Source organism: Equus asinus, chromosome 25, assembly GCF_041296235.1.
Source record: "Equus asinus isolate D_3611 breed Donkey chromosome 25, EquAss-T2T_v2, whole genome shotgun sequence".
Taxonomy (NCBI): domain Eukaryota; kingdom Metazoa; phylum Chordata; class Mammalia; order Perissodactyla; family Equidae; genus Equus; species Equus asinus.
Window position 1 is genome coordinate 22,333,513 of NC_091814.1, and position 20,743 is coordinate 22,354,255.

A 20,743-nucleotide genomic window follows, 5' to 3' on the forward strand; every position below is an offset into this window, starting at 1 on the left:
CTTCATGCTCCATGGTCAAGAAAATTTATTCTTATAATACTCCTTATATCAAAAAGGAAATACCAACTTGAGCTTTTTAAGTTTCTTCCCCACTTCCTCTATTTAGACTGTCAAATAGTAGCACCGTTTTAGTGAGAGGACTTACTCACCCCACCCTGCGCCTGTGGCCTAGATGCTCTGCCCCCAGCTTTCCGTCTGCCTTCAGTCTGACCTGCTCCCTCCTCCGCACCAGGCCAGGCGCCATGCTGCTCTGGACGGTTGTGCTGTTCTTCGGTAAGTGACTGAGCGTTAGCATCCCCTCCTGGTCACCAAAGACTGTAAGTCGTTCCTGAGACGCGAAGCCTGATTTGACCTCTCTCAGTTCACGTGCATTTATGGCTGGAGCTTGAGACACGTGCGTACCCATGGGTATATTTGAAAGAGATGGGTGGGGGTGGGGTGGGTAGGAGGGATCCCTGATGTTTCCCGTCCCCTTTGCCTGGGTCCCTGGAAGGGCAGCCCTTCGATGTATCAGAGCTAAATTAGGGAGGCAGAAAATCACATTCTGAGTCCCAGTGACATATTTACCTTGTGAAATCAGGTTAAAACACTCATCAGAGCTGTCGTGGGGGAAAAATAAAGTTATAGAAGGAAAGGAGGCTACTGGGGATGGGGAGAGATGAGGGAAACAGGGAAAAGCAGATGGGAGCTGGGGTTTTACAAGGAGATGTATTTTTATGAAGCCTCAGCATTTTCTTAGAACCTATCAACAATTACCAGGCTTCTCAACTGGTCAAGAGTCTTTGCTCTGGGTGTTCAAAGGCCTTTTCAAATTGATTGTCCTTTATCTGCCTACATCCTCTCTCTATTGGGGATGGGGGTCTGTTTCTAGTCTGACTGGTCCTTGGGGATGGTTAGAAGGATCAAATCCTTTCTCTCTGATCCATTTCTCTTTTCTTGACCCACCTCCCCCCGGGGCCAGTAACCCAGGCCAGTGACTGAAGGGGCTGGTCTATGAGTAGAGGATTGGGGGAAGGGCGTCCCTGGGCTCCCTCAGACTTGGCTCAGTCTCAGCCATTGTCACCCTGCTACACTTAAAGGAACAAGTCTCGTCATATATTTCATTTCATTTTATAGTTTCTGAGTTGACTTACTTTTTAAATTTGGTCTCAGTAGTTTGTTTATTTGTTTTCACTGAACCAGAAAAACAAAACCATTCCTAAATACAGTCTCTTCCTGGATAGAATTTGAGAATTTGACCTCTGTGAGGAAAATACCTGTTCCACTCAGAGCTCTTCCTTCCCCGACATCACTGTGTTACCCTGGGTTAGCCTGTGTGTTCTACGAATGGCCATTTGAACAAGTGAAAGGTCTAATGCTCACACTAAGGGCGGGGACAGGATGGCCTAGTGCCTGGATATACTCCAGAGGAAAGATCCCCAAGGACAAATGGCTACCTTGTAGAAGGAACAGCCCTAGGACTTGACTAGATAAAGTCCCAGAGCTTCCCAGCTTGGAACTCAGGATCTGATGGGAGAGAACAAAGGAAGAGAAAAAGGAGAGAGTTAGTCAGAGAGAGACTGGCATGACTGGGTCACACTTGTTGCTCAGGACAGAAAAACAGCCTAAGACATGGACCCCATGGCTAGATGTGTAGGAACAGAGTTACTGTAAGAGCAGAGCTGCTATTTCCTCTCGGATGTGGACAGAGGGACTGAGAGAAAAACACCTACTTTGTAGCGCGGACATTTTCGCATCTAACCTTCAGAGACTTAGAGAGCAGGCATTTTTTTTTTATCCCTATTAAGCAGTTGAAGAAAATGAGCTTCAAAAAGTTTAAGAAACTTTGCCGAGAATTACCCTGCTAACAAGAACAAAACAGGGATGTAAACCCAAGTCCATTTGATGTCAAACCCGATGCTTTTTCCCTTCTACCTCACTACCTCTGGTCTGCATGTAGTTGGATTCTAATCAGGAAAACTGGAAAATAAAATCCATTTAAAGTGCCTGGCAGGGCATGGTCACACAATAAATGGTGCCTAATATTATTGTTGGCTATCAGGGATTCAAGAGGCTAGAGGCCCTGACATTGACCGTGCTGGTACATGGCTGTCCACGAAAGATATATTTAATGTTTGGGAGATGAACCTTAATTTTCTTCTGAGCCACGCATTAACCAACTTCACTCCCAGTACTGGAACCCATCCTCATATACACACACAGCATCCATGACAGGTCTCACGGGGCTTCCACATAACCCTCCCGGCTACATGGCAGCCACAGCTTGGCAAAGAAGCATGTTCCGATGTGGTAGAACACAGTTGTGAGATACTTCTTCATGTGGAGCTGAAACTTGCCTCCCTGACACCTCTAATTTCCATGAATTAGCCCCACTTCTGCCCTATGAAGTAACTCAGAATAAGTCTCTCCCCTCTTTTAAGCTTAACCCATCAAGTATTTGAAGACCACCATATTTCCCTACTCTGTCTTGTCTTTTTCAGATAAATATCTTCTCCCAATCCATCTAATAGGAAATGGTTTCTAGACCGTGTTCGTTGTCCTGGGATGCTTGGTCTTGATGCGCTTTGTTAGTGGGCCAGGAGCTAGACATTCTCCTCCCTCCCGTAGTGGCCTGACTGGTGCAGAGGTCAGTGGGGCTGCTGCCTCCACTGTCCAAGACTCTGCTGTGCAAACTAGTTTGACAATAGCTCTTGGCTATCTCATCACACTATCACCTCATCTTTAGCCTACAGCTACTGAGGCCCCCAGGTCCTTTTTATAGGAACTGCTGTAAGCAGACATTGCCCAGTCTGCTTGTGCCCGGTTCACTGCTGTCTTGATTATAGCCGGTGGGTCTGCAATCACAACTCCAAGGTCTTTCAGTGCCTTGGAGAGCAAGTCTTCGGGATTTGGGGACATGAGCTCAGTTGAAGTGTCTCTATGTTCTCTGCATGCCTTCTCTCTTATTATAGGCTTCAGTACCCTCAACCGTGTTTGTTTATCACTTTGTGGCTGCAAGATTGTTTTCCGGTGAAGAGGGGAACAAAAGGGAGGCATCGCTACACACTAAGGTCTTAGTCACTCTGAGGTCAGGCCTTCTCTCTGCTCTCAGCTAATGTAATAACCACTTTCCCAGGCAGGGGGACAATATAACCTATGCAACTACTCCGTCAGGAAAAAATGACTGCTATCATTCCCAGTATACCTGCAGAACCAGGAACTGGAGGCTCTGGGATTTAAACAATTCGTCCAAGGTCACACAGAAAGAGCTGTATTCATGAGTCTAGTCCACGTCGTCTGATTCCAAATCCTGCATGCTTTCCACTACACCAACCTCATAGTAAAAGATATGTTTAGATGTGGGGAGGGGGCGATCGCAGGATGGTAAGAAAGAAACTCATAATTCTGCGCACACTGAGAACCTGTGGCTGAGCTAAGTAGAGAATGAAGGTGGAAAGCCTCTGCCTGTGTCCCAGGTAGTGTGGACAGCAAGATGGCAGCATGTGAATGAACATGCAAACATCTGCATCTCAAACATCTACTGAGAAAGTCTTCACCCACCCCTCCCAAGGCCAATCTTGCATTTCTCAGTGTTCTGCACAGCACCTAGGACATGTCAGCAATGAAGGACACAAGGAAAGCTAGAGGATAGGCTGGACTGACTGCTCTCAGCCCTACACCATTTATTGTTTCACCCCTGCCCCAAAGGCCAAAATACTCTCCACTGCCTCATATCCAACCGTGCCTCTCAATTTAGGGTCCTCCATCCTGTAAGCTATTCATATCTGTCTAACCTCATCTGTCATCATTTTATGGCTTGGCCTCTCTTCCCAGGCCACCTATTCTCCTCAAACATTCATTCATTTAAAAGCATGAGTGCAGTGTATACAAGGTGCAAGCAAGTGTGTGATGCAGTGGCTGGTTTGTAGTTCTCTCTTTGATCCGAGCTGCCTGTCCATGTCCCACATCCTTTAATGATTACTCCTCCAGGGAAACCTTACCTCCTGCATCTGATTGCTTCCATCCTCTGTTCCTCAGAGTAGGGACATTGGACCACAGGAGTCAGGTCCTGCCTCTGCTATCTGAGTTCTTCTATAAGTGCAGATAGGACCCACAGGCACATTAGTGCAAGAGTCTAGTCCTATGTATTCTAATTTTTGTTCCCTGCCCCGCATGTCTGGGCACAAAGGAAAGCATTCATGCATTTATTCAACAGGTGCTTATTGAACACAGACTGTGTTCCAGGCACAGGTCATAGGCATAGGTAATATGGCCCTGAACAAGACAGGCAGAGTCCCTGCTGTCATGGAGCTTACATTCTAGACAGAGGGAGACAGGTGATAAGCAGGCAATTTAATGAATACGATAATTTATAACAGTGATAAGTGCTCTGATGATAATACAATGGGGCATTGTGATAGTGATTGAGGAGAATTCTTTTGATTGGGTGTCCCAGGAAGACCTGTCTAAGGAGGCAACATTTTAACTGAAATAGAGCAGAGGAGTCCAGGCAGTAGGTCCACCATAAAAGTTATTGGGTGGCTGGGTGGCTAGTTAGCTGGGTGGTTAGGTGGCTGCTTGTCTGGGTGGTTGGGTGGCTGGGTAGTTGGATGGTTTAGTGGCTGGGTGGCTAGATGGTTGAGCGGCTGCATGGCCGAGTGATTGGGTGGTTGGATGACTAGGTGCCTGTGGGGCTGGGTGGTTGGTTGATTGAATGGGTGTTACCACCCATTCCTGAGGTGACAGGCTTCCTTGTCATAAAATTCTTTCTGCTACTTAACCTAATTTTCTCACTTTGTTCTCTTGTAGTTCCCTGTTTGGGGAAAATAGGTAAGTCTTGTCTATGTCTCTTCTATCTCCAAGTGTGTTCCTGGGTCAAAACATTGGATGGCTACAAGGCAGGGCCATTGGGTCCCCCAGAAACATCTTCAGAGCAACACCAGACTAGGCCCTGCCTCAGAAGACTTAGCTAATGCCCAGGAAGAGGAGAAAACCAAGACTCCACTGATCTCAGGCTGAGGGTAATTCTAGGGTGACTCAAGTCCCAGCAGAATGGCTCTGGGCCTCCATCCTGTTTCCTTCCAGGTAGCACTGGCCTCCATCTCCTCCCAGTGTGGCCCTGGAGCCCCAGTATTCTCCACTCATCGAGACCCTGGACTCCTTTCTCTCCCTTTTATAGTCAGAGAAGCAGGCACCTTTGTCTATAGATCAGTCTTTGTTCCTCAGCTGCCCTTAGTCTCTAGCCCACCGTCCCACTGACCTCCATGGAGCTTTCTTTTGAGTAGGAAAAAACTCTGACCTATGAACATCTTGACCTTAAAGGACATGTTCTGTGATGCCAGGGAGGGAGAATTCAATGCAACACTTAGTGCTGCTAGAAGGAGCAGTCGTAGAAGCAAAACTCATCATTTAGTTAGGCTGGGAGCATCATTACTTTTGTGAGCATCATTACTTCCAGGGGACAGGTCTTGAGGATCCAAGGAGATCCAGGCAAAGGCAAGGTATGCTGGGGCTCCCCTTGGAGCTCCCTATCTGGTCCTCATCATTATTCTCCAGTGAAAAGTTCAGGCCCCTGAGTTCTGCCTGGGACTGGTGGTGTCTGACTTGTCAGAGAAGTATGGCCTGGGGCCACTCTGCAAATGATGCTGGGTCCCCAGGAGCTCTTCCTTGTCCACCTCAGGGTATAGTATACATTTTTAGTAGTGAGGACAGAGTTGACAGATCCCTGCCCGTGACCATGGTAGAAATGTGGTGAAAAACTCCCTGCTGGGGGTGCAGATGGAGGCTGGGTCTGGGGAAGCCTGACAAGAAAAGCAGCAGGAGTGAGCCAAGGCGGTGGCACTTCCGACACCTGCCGCTGTAGCTCCTCTCTGGTGGGCAGGGGTGCAGCTCTCACAAGGAGCTGCTCTTGGGGAGTCAGGAGATAAGAAACCAATCTAGGGGAGTGAGAATTGGCTCAGGAGGAGTACAGCAGAACAATGGATGGAAGGAATCCAACTTGACCCAAGCTTGGTAAGGTGGCAGAGGACAGTGCAATGTAAAAGGAGACAAGGAGGGTAGGAGGGAAGAAGGCCAAAAAGGAGGCACAGGAAGAAGAGGGCAGTGGGGGGGGGGGGGCGGGCGGGCAAGGAAAAGAAGAGAGAGAAGAGAAGAAGGAGGGGAAAGGAGAGTAGAGGCCCTGACCCGGGTCTGGCATGAAGGACTGAGGGACAGTGACAGCTGTACAGGCATCATCCAGAAGCCTCCATCCCGAGTGGGAGGCCTCAGGCTGGGGGACAGAGGAAGAAAACGGGCTGATGGAACCTGCAGCTCCAGGGTGACCCTGTTCCTGTGTCTCACAGTCTGGCTGAACCTCCGAGCCTGGCCAGACCCCGTGTTTGAAGGAGACACCCTGACTCTGCAATGCCAGGGAAGGAGGAATGCAGCCGTGTCCCGGGTGACATTCTACAAAGATGGGAAATCCCTCCAGTTCTCTAAGGACAGCCAGACTCTGTCCGTGGGGCCAGCAACAGTGAAAAACAGTGGCCGGTACTGGTGCAGTGGGCAGGTGACTTACGGTCCATTCACAGACATGCAAATCTCAAGGATTACCATGGTTCAAGTCCAAGGTGAGTCACCAGTTTGGTGGATTGAAGGGAGTAGGGTGCTGCTCAGGGATCTGGTCTCTAGAAGTCAGCAGCTCTCTGGGCAGTACCCCCACCTCTGGCTGCCCCTGATGCTGGGCCAGTCCACAGGGCCCTGAGACATCCATGACACTGTCCAAATGCCCTGCCTGCACACCATGGGGCACATCTGGAGCCAGGAGAAGGAGGGGAGGTGCCCTGGGGAGGGTCTAGGAAGAGCCCTGAACCAGTCCTGCCACTCACTCCCCTTGAGGCCCTGGGCTGGACCCTTCCCCTCTGGGGACAAATGACCTCTAAGGCCCCTCTGGCTCTGGCCTGGGATTCCAGAGGGGCTCGGGTGTGTGGGAGTCATTTCAGAGCTAGTGGGTAGGATGAGAGGCCGGTTCCCGGGAGATGATGAGTGTTTTCCACAGGACAGGGGGCTGTGGCCTGGGATGTGCTGAAGCGCAGACCTCAGCCTCTTGGGGCCTCGCTGTCCAGGGCCCTGTCCTGAGTCCTGGGCGTGCCTTTCCCCAGAGCTGTTCCTGCCTCCTGTGCTGAGCACTGTCCCCTCTTCTGACCCCCGTGAGGGGAGCCCGGTGACCCTGAGATGTGAGACAATGCTGCACCCACAGAGGTCAGCCTTGCGGCTCCTCTTCTCCTTCTACAAGGAGGGCCACGTCTTGCAGGACGGGGGCCTCCACCCAGAACTGTGCATCCCAGGAGCCCAGGATGGAGACTCTGGGCTTTACTGGTGCAAGGCTGCCCCTGAGGGAGGCCGAGTTCAGAAACAGAGCCCCCAGCTGGAGATCAGGGTGCGGGGTAAGTGGAGGAGGGACGGGAGACACTCCCCAGGGATCTGGGCATCAGGCAATGGGGTCCCCTGGGAGTGTGGGGAGGGGTGCCTAGGGGAGGAAGAGCTGGGAGCCTGGGTGGTCCAGCTGACCCTCCCAACCTGTGTGCTGCCCCAGCTCCTGTGTCCCGTCCTCTGCTCACGCTGAGACCCAGGCCCTCTGGCCTCGCAGTGGGGGACATAGTGGAGCTTCTCTGTGAGGTCCAGAGGGGCTCCCCCCCGATCCTGTACTCATTCTACCTCGACGGGAAGATCCTGGGGAATCACTCAGCCCCCCATGGTGGAGCTGTCTCCTTCCTCTTCCCAGTGATGTCAAAGCAGCATGCTGGGAACTACTCCTGCCAGGCTGAGAACAGTGTTTCCAAAGAGTCAAGTGGGCCTGAGACACTCTCCGTGGATGGTACGTCTTGTCCCCCAACTGGATTCTGAGCCCCAGGAAACTGGCAGGGTCACTTCTGACTCTTCTGTGTACTTCCCACCACGCCCAGCACAATGCTGGGCTGGTAGCAGGCACTGCGAGACTGAGCATGGACCCTATCCACTGAACCTGGTGGGGAAATAATGAAGTCTATGGAGAGTGGGGAATGCCATGGGGCAAGGGCTACCTGGTCATCCATGGCATTGCCTGTCCATGCTGGCATCCTCTGAGCCATCCTTCATCCCCATCTACAAGGTTCCTCCAGGCCACGTGATTCCCCCTAATGCCAGCCATTCTGTCTCTTCTGTGCCCATCTGGGATGTATTTCTGAATTTCTTCCTCAATGCTCATGGTCATCTCTACTCACCCCCTAGGTCCTCTGGTCTTGTCCACCCCCACCAGCAGCAACTGGCTGGTTCCTTGGCTACCTGCAAGCCTGCTGGGTGTGATGGTCATTGCTGCTGCACTTCTGGGTTATTTCAGACCCTGGAGAAAAAACGGTCAGTAACTCTTTCTGGCTTTCTTTGTTGCTGAATCCCTATGCCAGGCACTGCCCAGCCTTTGGAAAGCCAGAGTCTGACAGGACCAGCTGCTTTCTTCTCCTGGGTGTTGGGTGGGAGGAAGGACTTCTCTTCACATGTCACACAAAGGGGCCCATGGAGGGACACTTACAGCTTCCAAAACATACACACACAGGGACACACTGTCTCACACACGCAGTCACCCAGAGATGCACACAAACACACTGCTACACGCTGAGGCATGAATAGAGGCACAAATAGTGATTCTTACAAACCGAACTTGATGTCGATCAGTGTCCTTCACATTTGAAAGACAGTCTGTGGCTGTGAATTTGACTGAAAAAACCTAAGGCCTCCAACTCTCTCTCTCATTAAACTCACCAGAGCTCTGGTCTACCTAGTAGAGGAGAAAGAAGAAATGAAAACTCCAGAGTGTGTGTGCCTGCTCACACACACACACTCATCTTGTACAGGGCTGTGCCCTCAGTGAGTGTTCAGTGGATAAGTCATCAGAAAGGAAACATGGTGCAGAGGACTGAGCAAGGGCCTGGCCCCAACACTGCTGTTGACTAATTCTGTGACCTTGGCCCAGTTCACTCTAAGATGCTCTAAGATCTGCTCTCGGATATCGTAAGGGTGTAAGTCAGAACAATAACATCTATCTAACAACTAATGAGTTAACACCATCTAACCTAATGTGTTAAACGGGCACTTGCTGGGTGCTCAGTACATTTCTCAGTCATCTCAGCAGGTCATCCAGCAGGTTCCCTGGGTGGCCCTTTCTCCTGTTGTCCATTCTCTAATTCCTCCAGTCAGAATCACTGAAAATAAAAAATTTGGTTAAAATTCAGATGCACAGGGAAAACAATCAGAGAAATGGCATTTCTAGGTAATCTATCAATTTTGATATTCAAGACTCTCTTCTTCTTCCTGTCTTGGTCATGATAGTTAAGCGTGAATGTTGGCTTTCAAAGCAATTACCTTGGGTGGCTACACATTTATTCCAACTCTAACCCTGTTCACCTCAGGCCACATTTACGGGAAATGAGCCAAAGCTATTTGGTGCCAGTTTATTCCTAGGCCTTCAAATCCACCTACAGAGGCTCAAACAACCCCACTTCCTCCTCTGCAGGGCAACAGTCTTATTTTCCACTTGCCGAGGGCAAAAGCAATTGCTCTCCTAGACCTCCAGAGCCAGATTTACTTATTCAAGTTTGTAGCTCCCTCTGTTGAGGAATTAGTGATGTTTTCCCAGAGTTGGGACAGACTGCTCTCTGAGGAAGACCACCCAGTCATGCGATCCAAGTTTTCCTCCCTGACCATCCGCCAGGATACCTGAAAGAGTCTCTCCCCGGCCCTAGACCCAATCTCTTGCCTCACCAGGCACCCCAGTTAGGGCTTGGGCCAGCCTCCAACTTCTTCTCGCCTTTTTAATTTAGCAGTCTTTGTCCATCCAGCCTCCCATTCCCTCTTCCCTCTAGTCTTGAGTATAGATTTCATGCAGGCTAGACTTGCTTTAAGATATTACCTGTATGGTAGGAGAAAGATGGAGGCAGGCCCAGAGCTAGATGGGGAGGCCGCTGGAGTAGAGGACGATGAACTGAAGATCTTTGAGTTCTACCATCCCTGCATCTGTAACAAAGCCTCCTTCCAGTGGCCCAGTCTGGCCTCGGTAGCACAGGTGTTTCCGTTCACTCACCTGTGGGTCAGATCTTTAAAGGCAAAGCAACATAGCACAGCCTTCTCCCTCCCAGCCCCGGACAAGATGATAGAAGAGAAATCACTGGTGAAAGATCATCAAGAGGAAGATGCCTTTCACAGGGAGTAAAAGAGCATTACCTGTTCACATGGAGATTCTGCCCTCCCCCCCCCACCCATCCCCACTCCCCACCCAACCCCCACTGCCAGGAGCACCTGGGCTATTTCTTGTTAAGAAACCTGTCTCTCATGAAAATAAGACTCCGGGTGGTGGTCCTCTTATCTCAGAATCTCAGGAGCACAAAACCTTTTTTATAATGTAGCTCAGAAAACCACCTTCAGGCCCGACTCCATAGCTACACAAGAAAAACAGTCATATCAACACCTTCCTTCTCCACACCCAGCTCTGGAAGATCCTTACCCATTTCCAGATAGCATATCCATTCCTCACCAGACAAAAATATGCCACCACCAAAGCTGTTCAGTAGATTGAGTCTGTATCTCTGAAGGTCATTTTCAAAACATTTTGACCGATGATGATGTCTCTAGAACTAGGATGTGGTCATGCAAGGGGCCTACTTCAAAGGAGCACTTACTTAGGTGTGCAAGTTCTGGTTTGTTTGTTTACAAGTGTTCATTTTACTACCTGTTGTCACACCTCCCATAAAACAGAGTTCCCTCGAGTTCACAGAGCTCTTCATGGAGTGGAGACTCGGAACCACGGCCCCGAGGAATGAGCAGTAGGGCACGTTTAATAATCACAGGCCTCTCTGAGTCTCCACAAATGCACCCTTGGTTTCACAGAAGGAGTCATTTCCACAGATCCTACCCACTGATTCTGATGCATTCTTGCTGTTAGAGCTAATGAATATTTCTTGGGCACTGACCATGAACCAGGTGTTCTAAAATCCACATGTGACTCAATTCCTATCCCAGGAGCTAATTTTTAAAGTTCTGGAAGTAGCTGCTATCACAGAGGCAGCATGATCATGGAGAAAAAGCATACAAACCTGGATTAAGATTCTGTCCTCACCACTTCCTGTGTGACTGTGGAGAAGTCACCTCTCCCAGCCTCAGTCACCTCGTCTGTAAAATGGAGATACAGTATCGGCCTTTGCAACACCGAAGAATTAGGAAAGGAGGCTTTCTTGACATCCAGCCATGTGGTGGTCTCTGGGTTAGGTGCTTTGCGCTGAAGTAGACACTGCATTTGAATTCCCCAGCCCAGTGTCTGGCATAGTGTGTGGTCAAAGTTATTAGCTTTTTCCCCTTCTCAAAAGCAGCCTGACTGGTAGGTCTGGGGCCCTTTCCATGCAAGGGTGTAACCCATCCTTTCTGACCCTATTCCCTCCCAGTTTGTGATTCCTATAGAGGTATCCTACCCTCTAGGGTATTTTTCAAAGGAAACATCCCATAAAAATTTACTGTGTCCAGACCTATGAATTAACCTTCATGAACAAACCAGCCTCAGACCTCCAGTAGCCTCCACTGACATTCTTTCTCTCAGCCTCTCTGTCCCCCCGTCCAGCCTTCTCTCCGAGGGATCTCAGTGAATTGTGACTTTGTATCGCCTAGGGCCCCTTCCACCCCAGAATCTGCCCCCAGCTCCAAGTGGAGAGCAGCACTCACTGTGTGCCAAAGGTAAGGACTCCCAGCAGGACCATGGTCTGTCCATTAAGGCAGAGAAGGGCCTCTTGAGGGGAGTAAGGAGAAGGAAGCCCTTGTGAGCCCCAGGTCTCAGGAATCAGAGTCATCTGGGGAAGGACGGCTGCTGCAGAGAGTTTGACGAGCAAGAGCTGTGGAGTTGGTGGTGGGAGAGCCTGGACTCCAGGAGAGAGGGCAGGGAGTGTTTAGACCAAAGGTTGGCAAACTATGGTGCATGGGCCAAACCCAGGCCCACCACATATTTTTGTAAAGAAAGTTGTTTATGTATTGTGCGTGACTGTTTACTACAGAGCCAAGTGGTTGCCACAGAGACTGTGTGGCCCACAAAGACTAAAATATTTACTATCTTTTTTACAGAAAAAGTTTGCCAACCTCTAGTTTAAACAATGTTGGGCTGGGGAAGCTGCTAGAATCTGTTGCAGAGACCAGGCACCTCTTGCCAACATGGGTATCCTATATTAATGACTGCCTCCCACTGCCAGTTTTCACCATGACACAGCCCCTGATTGCCTTTCCTGCATGCGTGTCTTCAGGACACTTGTCTTAGGTGGGCAAGCAGGTGGGTCATATTTAAGCCTCGTTCCTTCTTTCAGTTCATTATCAGAATAAGAAAGAAGAAGGTGTCATCTACTCTGCAGTGCGTACAACCTCAAATAGTGAAGGTGAGTGATCTTGGGCCATACTTGACATCTTTGCCAATGTAAATGGGAAGTTTGGCGCCTGGGGTGAGGGTATCACTATCACTTTGAGGGTTTCATCACCATTACCATTTTGTTGTTGTTAATGTCAGTGAGTTGATTCCATCCAGTTGATTCTGTGTGCAGCAGAGGGGAACCCTGCCCAGTCTTTTCTCACCATCCTCTCACCTTCCAGCGCTATATCAGACAGTTCTCCGCTGCTATTCATAGGGTTTTCATGGCCAACTTTTTTTGAAGTGGGTGGCCAGGTCCTTTTTCCTAGTCTCTCTTAGTCTGGAAGCTCCACTGAAACCTCTCTACCACGGGTGACGCTGCTGGTGTTTGAAATACCGTTGGCATAGCTTTCAGCATCACGGTAACACACAGCCACCACAGTATGACAACCAACAGATATGTAATGTGGTTCTCTGGCCAGGAAACAAATTCAGATAGCAGGGGTGAGAGCATTGAATCTTAACCACTAGACTACTAAGACCATTTTACCATCACCGTAATGACCACTATCTCCATCACCACCATCATCACCACCACCGCCTCCTCCTTCACTTCCATCACCACCACCACCACTATGACCACTATAATCACTATCCTCAACAGCCTCTCAACCAACACTGCTACCATCCTAACTAGGGAGTTTTTTGCCTTTTTCTGAACACTGTGGAGGAACAAAGGAAAGAGAGAAAAGAATGATACAGTTTTTCTTTTCCCCAGAGTCTAAGTCAGAACAAAACAGTCCCAGCTATAGGAGGGAGTTAAGAAGACCATGACCTCCAGCCAGGCTACCAGTGTCAGGGTAGCTGGGATGGGGAGAGGCCAGTCCTCACTCTAACAGAGAGAGAGGCAACGTGGTGTCGTGGGAAGAGTGTGTGTTTCTGAGTCAGTCAGAACTGAGTTCAAAACCTGACTATGTACTCATGTGTGACTGGACAAGTTATTTAACCTCTCTGAGCCTAAGCTATAAAGTAGAAATAATGCCTACTTTTCAAGACTATTATAAATTACTAGGAATAGAACCTGGGTTGTAGAAATCTTAAAGATTGTCTGGTATGTAATAGGTATTCAAAAAACAGGGAGCTTCTTTCCGTATGCCTCACCTGCTCTGAAATTTCGATTCCTGGTCTGTGAAATGAGTTTGAATGAGCCCAGCGTTTCTGCTCCCTCCCATAAAAGGCACTAAGGGCAGTGGTCAGCCTAGGAGTCTCTTGAACTGGGGGCAGTTCCCCCAGGACTTGACTGCTTATTGCCCAAAGCACTGCCAGGGCAGACAGGAAAGCACACGTGGGCACGGTTCCTTCCCGAGGAGAGTCACAATGAGGACTTAAACATAAGAAAGAAAAAAAGAAACCAGCCTCAGACTATATGTTTTCATTGGCAAAATAAGGAAATGTGACCGCTTTAATCCTAGGAGGGCAACAAAGGTGAAGGCATGATTCAGGATTGGGTGGGGCTGGGGGCGATCTGCTCCCAACTCATGCTCTAAGCAGGCTTTCCCTGACGGATGGGTGAAGAATCTGAAACCCAGAGTGAGGAGGGGCCATTACATTCCAAGATCCATAGGGAAGGGGACCCTGGATCTCCTCATGTTTGCAGAGATTCAACACTGCCTACAGTCCCACTTCTTATGGAAGTGGCTGAGGAGAGTTATTAACCTTGCTGAGCCTCGGTTCTCTCATCCCACTTTGAGAAAGATCAATAATAAATATGATCCTCACAACTAAGAGATTGGCTGGTACACGCTAAGTGTCTAATGTAGTGGTTATTTTAAAGTGTCTTTGACAAGTTCATCGCTCTTCATTCTCTCCATTATCCTTGTGAGGTGGTCGCTCTTAGCACCACCACCACTATTGGTTGAGGAAGCTCAGATGCAGATTCCCGGTGACTGGCCGAAAGTCACACAGCTCGTGTGTCGTAGACCCAGGTCTCCTGATTCCCAGGCCCACCTATTTGCAGATGGAGGGTCAAGGGTCCTGAGACGTCAAAGGGGGAACAGAGTTCCCTGGGCTGGTACGAGCTCTCTAGAAGAAGACAACTGGCAAGGAGGAGTTAGGAAGGAGACACAACAGTGAGCACAGACCCTAACCTAAGTGTACTCCTCTTTCCCCCACAGCCAGGCCTGCTGAGTCAACCTCAAGGGAAAAGGTAATTTGGGACCCCCCTGCTGTTTTCTCATCCTCTGTGTTACATCCGATTCTTCATCCTAACCTGACTCTCTCACAGGACAATTCTGTCATCTACACTGAGGTGAGATGCCCACAGCTTGGTGAGGTTCCAGCCAAGCGGCTGAATATGAGAAGCAGGACCCACAGAGATCCCCTTGGTGACCGTGATGAGGTCCTCTACTGGTGACGGTACCCCTCAACGTGCACATCCATCCACAGCCTCCAGTGTTCCTCAGCAGGCCAGCAGTGCCCCAGCCTCTTTTGTGGGTCTCCCAGTCAGGGAGCCCCTAAGCCCTTTGTCCTGGTCAGGGTCCTGAGGAGACTCAAGGAGCACATGAATGAACTCTGGGTCTCCCTCTTAGCAGAAGCCCAGGCAGTGTGTGGGAAGGGAGATCCCACTCACACAATAGGTTCCAACAGTGAACTGAACTTGGAAGCAACAGATATTTTCTTTCCACGTGAATGGAGGGGTCAGAGTCCCTTCTCTCTCTATATATAAGTGCTTTCTGTTATGGTCCTCAGTCCCTTTGGATGTGCTTGGCTTGACCCTGAAAGGAGAGAACGTCAATCTGCATATCCCAGAGGGCTGGCCCTGGGTAGCTCCTATAAAGAATTTCCAACTTTCAACTTCCAACTTCCAACTTTTTTTTGTTGCTGAGGCCCATGAGTGACCACAGGGCTGAGGGGACTCTCAGAGGTTCAGTGATACCGAGGATCAGTGGGGAAAGGGCCTGGCCCAGACAATATCAGAGAATTCTTGACACTGAAGCCAGAGCCCCACTGGCTCCGAGAACTCTGCTTCACGTGCAGCTCCATTTTGGTTCAAACCCTTCCAGGTTACCAAAGTTTATGGAATTGAGGCTCGCCCAAAGCCCCCATGTGTGGAGTACACAAGAAAACCCACTTACCCCTTGCATGTTTAAAAGATACATGGTTGTAAAGCTTACTCGTTAATAAAGGTGTATCATTAATTTGTTTCACACTGTTCATCAATATCACTCATTTGCCTGCTAGTTTGATTTGGTTTGTTCAAGGAGTCTATACTCTTTGAGGCCTGAGAGTGGTCAATGAAGGATTAGTTACACTTGCTCCTGCGAAGCCCTGGCGCCAGCTTCACAAGGCCCTGCTCTGGAACCACAGAATGAAGTCTCAGTTACCGACGCTTGACTACACCAGACCCCACCCACCTCTCCTAGCAAGAAGTCCACGTTTTCAGAGAGCTCCTGGCCCCACAGAGCTGCAGACATCTAGCATTTACCCTTGAGCTTATTAGAAATGCAGATGCTCAGACCCAACCCCAGACCTGATGAATCAGAATCTGCATGTCAGTAAGATCTCTAGGCAATTTGTATGCACATTAAAGTTTAAAAAGCCTGGTCTGCCTCCAAAATACATACTTCACCAAAGTACACTAGCCTTTGGGAGCTTAACCGCCTGTGGTTTTGCTCTGGGTGAAGACAGTGGATGAGACGGAGCGGCCCAAGAGAACAAGTAAAACAACCCATTCTAGCCTTTTTTCTCACTTCTCTTTTATTCCCTTTTCTTTCTTCCCTTCTCCCACTGGAAGCCTTCCTCTTCCTCATCCCCCTCCCCATCTCTCTCATCCCCAATCCAGTCCACGGCCAGAATACACCAAGACCCCCTCCCCTTTGCCTCTTTGACTCTGCTAGGATGTCTGAGAGGCACACACCAGGTCATCTAGAAACGCAGGGCCCTCACTGGTCAATCAGGAAGCAGCCTCAGAGCCCAAGCCCTGGCCGTGCCCTCTGTAAAGGAGGCACACCCTTGTAAAGGTCAAATCATGGACAGCTCATGAAGGAAACACTGATGATGGGGACCCCGAAGGAGCCTGCTGGTCCAGTCATCCCCATAGACTGCCTTCTCCCTGAATTTTCATACCTCCCCTCGCGCCCCCTCACCCCTACACCAGGAACACTCAATGCATGGTCCATGGACTAGGGCCCATCTGTGAACTGTGTCTACCAGGCCAGGATGAGATAAGTAGAACAATTGAAAGCAAGAATCTAGAAACTTCTATAGCAAATCTTGAAACTTCTATACAGAGTAATTTTATGTGTAATCATAAAAAATTAGGGCTTGTATTTTGTATGCCTCTTTTAATTTCAGTTTTTTAGTAATTTGCTTTTATTGTATTCTACAAAAGTATAGGTTCACAATGGATTGAAAATAAAAAAGAAAACAGGTCCTTCAATACAGATAAGTGAGAAGTCCTATTCCACACACACACTCACACACACACTCCCGCACTTTCTTTCACATACATATAGACTCAGCCTCACACTCACACACACACTCTCTCCCTCTCTGTCTCACACACACACACACACCAGCCTGGCATTTCCAGTGCTTTGCTCTCTCCCCAGAATCTCTCCCCACCCCCAGTTCTTTTTCCCTTAGTTTAGAAAAGAATGAGCTGGGATTTTCTCAAAATGAACAATTATTAAGAAAATCCCCAAAAAGAACATAAAGGAAGTAGAGCTTTCAGAGGACACCCATGGTCTTCAGCCCAGACTCTCACTGGTTTGTCTGATATCAGCACAGCCAGCCTGAAAGTCCCATTTCTGGTCCTTGGAGTAGGAACCTGTTTCTATTTCTAGAGGACACTGGTGAGCAGGAGCAGAAGGGCCATCTCCAAGAGAGAATGGGACTCTCACAGTTCTCCAGGGACAGACCCTGCAGACACTGAGGAAGGATACCACAGCACCCAGCCTGCCACAGGGCGCTCAGCACAGGACTGCCCCCCAGCAGCCTCCATGTAGTCTCAAGGCTTTGCATTGTGAAATGTTATTTTTCTCTCCAAGTCGGAGCTAAATGCAAACAATTACCTAGCAAGGGTGAGTTGGCTGTGCCTCCTCTAGGGACCTGGGTTCTATGGAGTCACATCATATATAGGGTAAGAAGAGAGAAAAGAACTCCAAAGCTGGGTTGAGGATGGAGAGGCAGCCTGGAACTGTCCCTTAAGGGAGAGAGTAAGAGGACAGCTGGGAGCCTCGTGGCTGCCCTCTGGTGGCTCTCTTGGGTAGTCAAGGACTTAGGCTCCAGCCTGATCCATTCATTGGATGGCTTCATTGCAAGATGTGATTCAACACCTGGTCCTTGTCTTGTATGTGGCTGTAAAATTTAGATACCAACAGTAAAAAGAGAGCATAGTCCTTCCCTAAAACAGGCAGGTTGCACATATTGAGATTTCTGTCAATTTCGGGTTTGTTATTTAAAATTTGGCTAGAAAACAGGGTCTTCTACATTTTTATTTAAATGAGCATCCACTCAGCAGCTCTGTGTCCTTCATCTTTGTATTGACTGTGATTACAGGGTGCACAGGAAGGGGGAGACCCAGGCTTTTCCATCCAATACTGGGATATTTCGTGCCCTGTACACATGTTCATATCTCCCTCTGCACTGCTGGAAGAAGCTGCAGTTGGCAGGATCTGGAGTGGTCAGCAAGTCTGCTTCTTCAGCATGCATCACTCTCTGTGCCTTTGCTCAGAGGAATTCTTCTCTCAAGCTCTTTGAAAGAACAGCCTACGTTGTACTTGTTTCCAGAATTCTTTCCCACGGGGGCTACAGATCAATAGTGACTTTTCCTCTTCTTATCAGTCTCATGATCACTGTCATCATCAGCATGAGTTCCTGACCTCATGGGGCTTACACATGCTAGATGCTCTATAAACATTTGTTTAATGCATTAGCATGCATAGGATGGGAATCCGACAAATGTCTGGTGAATGAGTGAATGAATGAGTGTGTTTCCAGCTCCCTACTCTCTCCCTCAATAAAGCACAATTCTGGCTTTTTTTCTTTTGTATGCTCTCTGACTTCAACCCATGGAAAGGTGTATCTTTGCCTCAAAAGCAGACCCTACCTAAGCCTCAGACACCTTGCACGAGGAGCTATGGGTTATTTCTCTGGGCTCACTCTTTCTCCTCTCTCCTCGGTTTCTCCCTCTCCAGCTGTGTGCATCAAAGATTCCATTCCCTCTACTTGCTCCCAGAAGGGCCAGGATGAGGGTGAGGCAAGAGAGGTGACTTAGGCACAAAATTTAAGGAGGCACTTATGCTCAGGGCCATGTACCTGCGAGAGTGCCATCTCAGAGGAGGAAAGGTACATCCATTCACACATGCAGGCAATGCCTCAAACCCAGTCTTCCTGCCACATCACAGACTGCTGCCTAAGCCAGCTGGTAAGGCAGAGGTGTGCATGAGCTCCCCCACCCAGGGCAGCCTTGGGGCTGACCAGTGCCTGGTGGCATGGTGTCAGCTGGCAGATCATGCAGGCAGATGGTCCACTCTGTGGGAACCATATAGGTGAAGGTGGACACCAAGATGGGGCTTAGGAGGGGTTCTACCTGCCTCTTCAGCCCCCATCCTGCACCGCTCCCTTGAAGTGATGCCCAGAGTCCCACCCACTCCCCAGTACACTCTGCCCTCTTCCCTCACCCTTGGCTCGCAAAAAACCTGCCGAATGCCCCTCCCTCCTGTTGGGCACTCTGCCTCTGCCTCCTTTCCTGCTGGGCTCTTCTCTCCTCAAACCTCCCACCTTTTTTTCCCTTCTCCACTTCTCCTCCTGGGAGAAGCATGGCCTCATTGTGCCCTCAGGCCAGTCCAATGAGCAAGGACAATTGTGAGTGGGCAGGGACAGGGCATCACAATTGCACCCTTCACACCACACCCAAATTCCACCCAGCCCTGAGTCTCTGCACCCCAGCTCCCAGGGTTAATGGTCAAGCTCAGGAGGCTTATTTGGCCGCAGTTAACACCTGCTCCCCGCTCCAAGCCTGCAGTGAAGGTGGGCTAATGGCGGGCGCAGGCCTTGCGCCTGGCAGATGGAGCTACTGCGCCTGCCTGGGCTGTGGCAGGCAGACTCTGCTGGCTCCGGGCTTCCCAGAAAGGCCCCAGGGAGGCTGAATAGCAGCCCCGGCTGCCAGCTGCTCTCTTAATTAAGGAATGTGGGGAGTGGCCCCTTTGAACTCACCAGCTAATTTACTCCAGTGCATTCCCCCTGTGGCTGGGTAATTAATGTAGTCTGAACCAATGATTAGCAGTTGGGGGAGAACCTGCCACGGCAGACTTAACCCTTCCTGCGCCTTCATCTGCCCATCTTTCTCCAGTCGTCACAGGCCAGAAGTCTTTCCATTTGGGGAGGTGGGATATTTTCCAGTCCTCACCCAACCTCCTCCTTCCCCCTTCCTCAGCTTCCCTGAAATTCCCCTCAAGGAAAAGGGCTGGAGGGTGGGGGAACAGGGAAGATTGCAACTCCTTTTCTGTTTGGATGGACCACTATGGATGACCAATTCTGCTAAGACAGAGTGGGACTGCTAACTGTCTCCTGCAAAGGAATTCAGCACCTGTATTCCCAGCAATCCCACCCCGCCAGGGCCCTGACACCTCAGAATCATTCAGACCACTTCAATACATGCTTCGAGGGCACCACCTGTTGGAAAGCCTGTCCTTGGAGATATGCTAGGTGCAGAAGGCCAGGGGGCCTGATCCCTGTCCTCATGGAGCTCCCAGTCTGGGAGAGATGGAGCAGGGGCTGCTCACACCTCAACACAACTTTATCTGCATCTGCCCGGCACTCCCCTCCTCCCTCACTCTGGCCATTTAGTAGCAATGATGAATATTCTTTTGAGTGCTGACTATGCACCAGAACCCATTCTAAACCCTTGCATGCGTCACTCTTGCCACACTGATGGTAATTATTGGGTTACGTATCCATCCTCTCATCGAAACTGCGGACTCCTTGAGGACAGGGGCTATGCTTTCATCTGTGTGCCCAGCAGCTGGCTCGTAAGTAGATGCTCAATAAATGTCTGATGCATGAATGATGGAATTGACAATGGAGTCATAAATAATACCCCTCGCTTGGCCTGCCTCTCTGCCTCCTAGCCAGGCGGCTTCCAAGTTCTGTCATGACTCCTGCTCTGCCCCTTTCTCTCCACTCTAGAGATTTCCTTCCTGCTTCAGTCAGGACCATCCCAGCAGCTGCCAGCCAGGCTTCCCTGCCTCTTCTTTCTCTCCCACCAGCAGATTATCCACAGCTCAAATGGGCAACAGTCCCCTCCCTCCGAGCATTCTCAGAGCATTCCCTCTGTCCACCAGCTTCAGAATCATCTGGAGTGGAGTCCTTGTG

At 49.7% G+C, this 20,743-nt stretch overlaps 1 protein-coding gene across 3 annotated transcripts; it reads left to right on the forward strand.

The window, feature by feature from the left end:
* Positions 1 to 145: 145 nt before the first annotated feature.
* FCRL6 (Fc receptor like 6) lies at positions 146 to 15,579 on the forward strand. Of its 3 annotated transcripts, none has more exons than XM_014848319.3 (10): positions 146 to 273; positions 4,789 to 4,809; positions 6,321 to 6,587; positions 7,119 to 7,403; positions 7,553 to 7,834; positions 8,227 to 8,352; positions 11,647 to 11,712; positions 12,330 to 12,398; positions 14,542 to 14,573; positions 14,652 to 15,579. In XM_014848319.3, the coding sequence occupies exons 1-10, from the start codon at positions 243 to 245 to the stop codon at positions 14,778 to 14,780; spliced, it is 1,308 nt and encodes a 435-aa protein (XP_014703805.2). In that variant the 5' UTR covers positions 146 to 242; the 3' UTR covers positions 14,781 to 15,579. The 3 variants fall into 3 exon arrangements, with proteins under 3 accessions (XP_014703805.2, XP_070353659.1, XP_070353658.1); XM_070497558.1 differs by having other exon boundaries at positions 7,742 to 7,834; positions 14,652 to 15,576; XM_070497557.1 differs by lacking the exon at positions 11,647 to 11,712 and having other exon boundaries at positions 14,652 to 15,576.
* Positions 15,580 to 20,743: the final 5,164 nt, after the last annotated feature.

Bases quoted from the DNA above. Each gene is read 5' to 3' on its own strand.
- FCRL6 (XM_014848319.3), top strand. From the start codon at position 243: ATGCTGCTCTGGACGGTTGTGCTGTTCTTCG. The intron at 6,588-7,118 runs GTGAGTCACCAG...GCCTTTCCCCAG, and splicing joins TACCATGGTTCAAGTCCAAG to AGCTGTTCCTGCCTCCTGTG. The intron at 7,404-7,552 runs GTAAGTGGAGGA...GTGCTGCCCCAG, and splicing joins GCTGGAGATCAGGGTGCGGG to CTCCTGTGTCCCGTCCTCTG.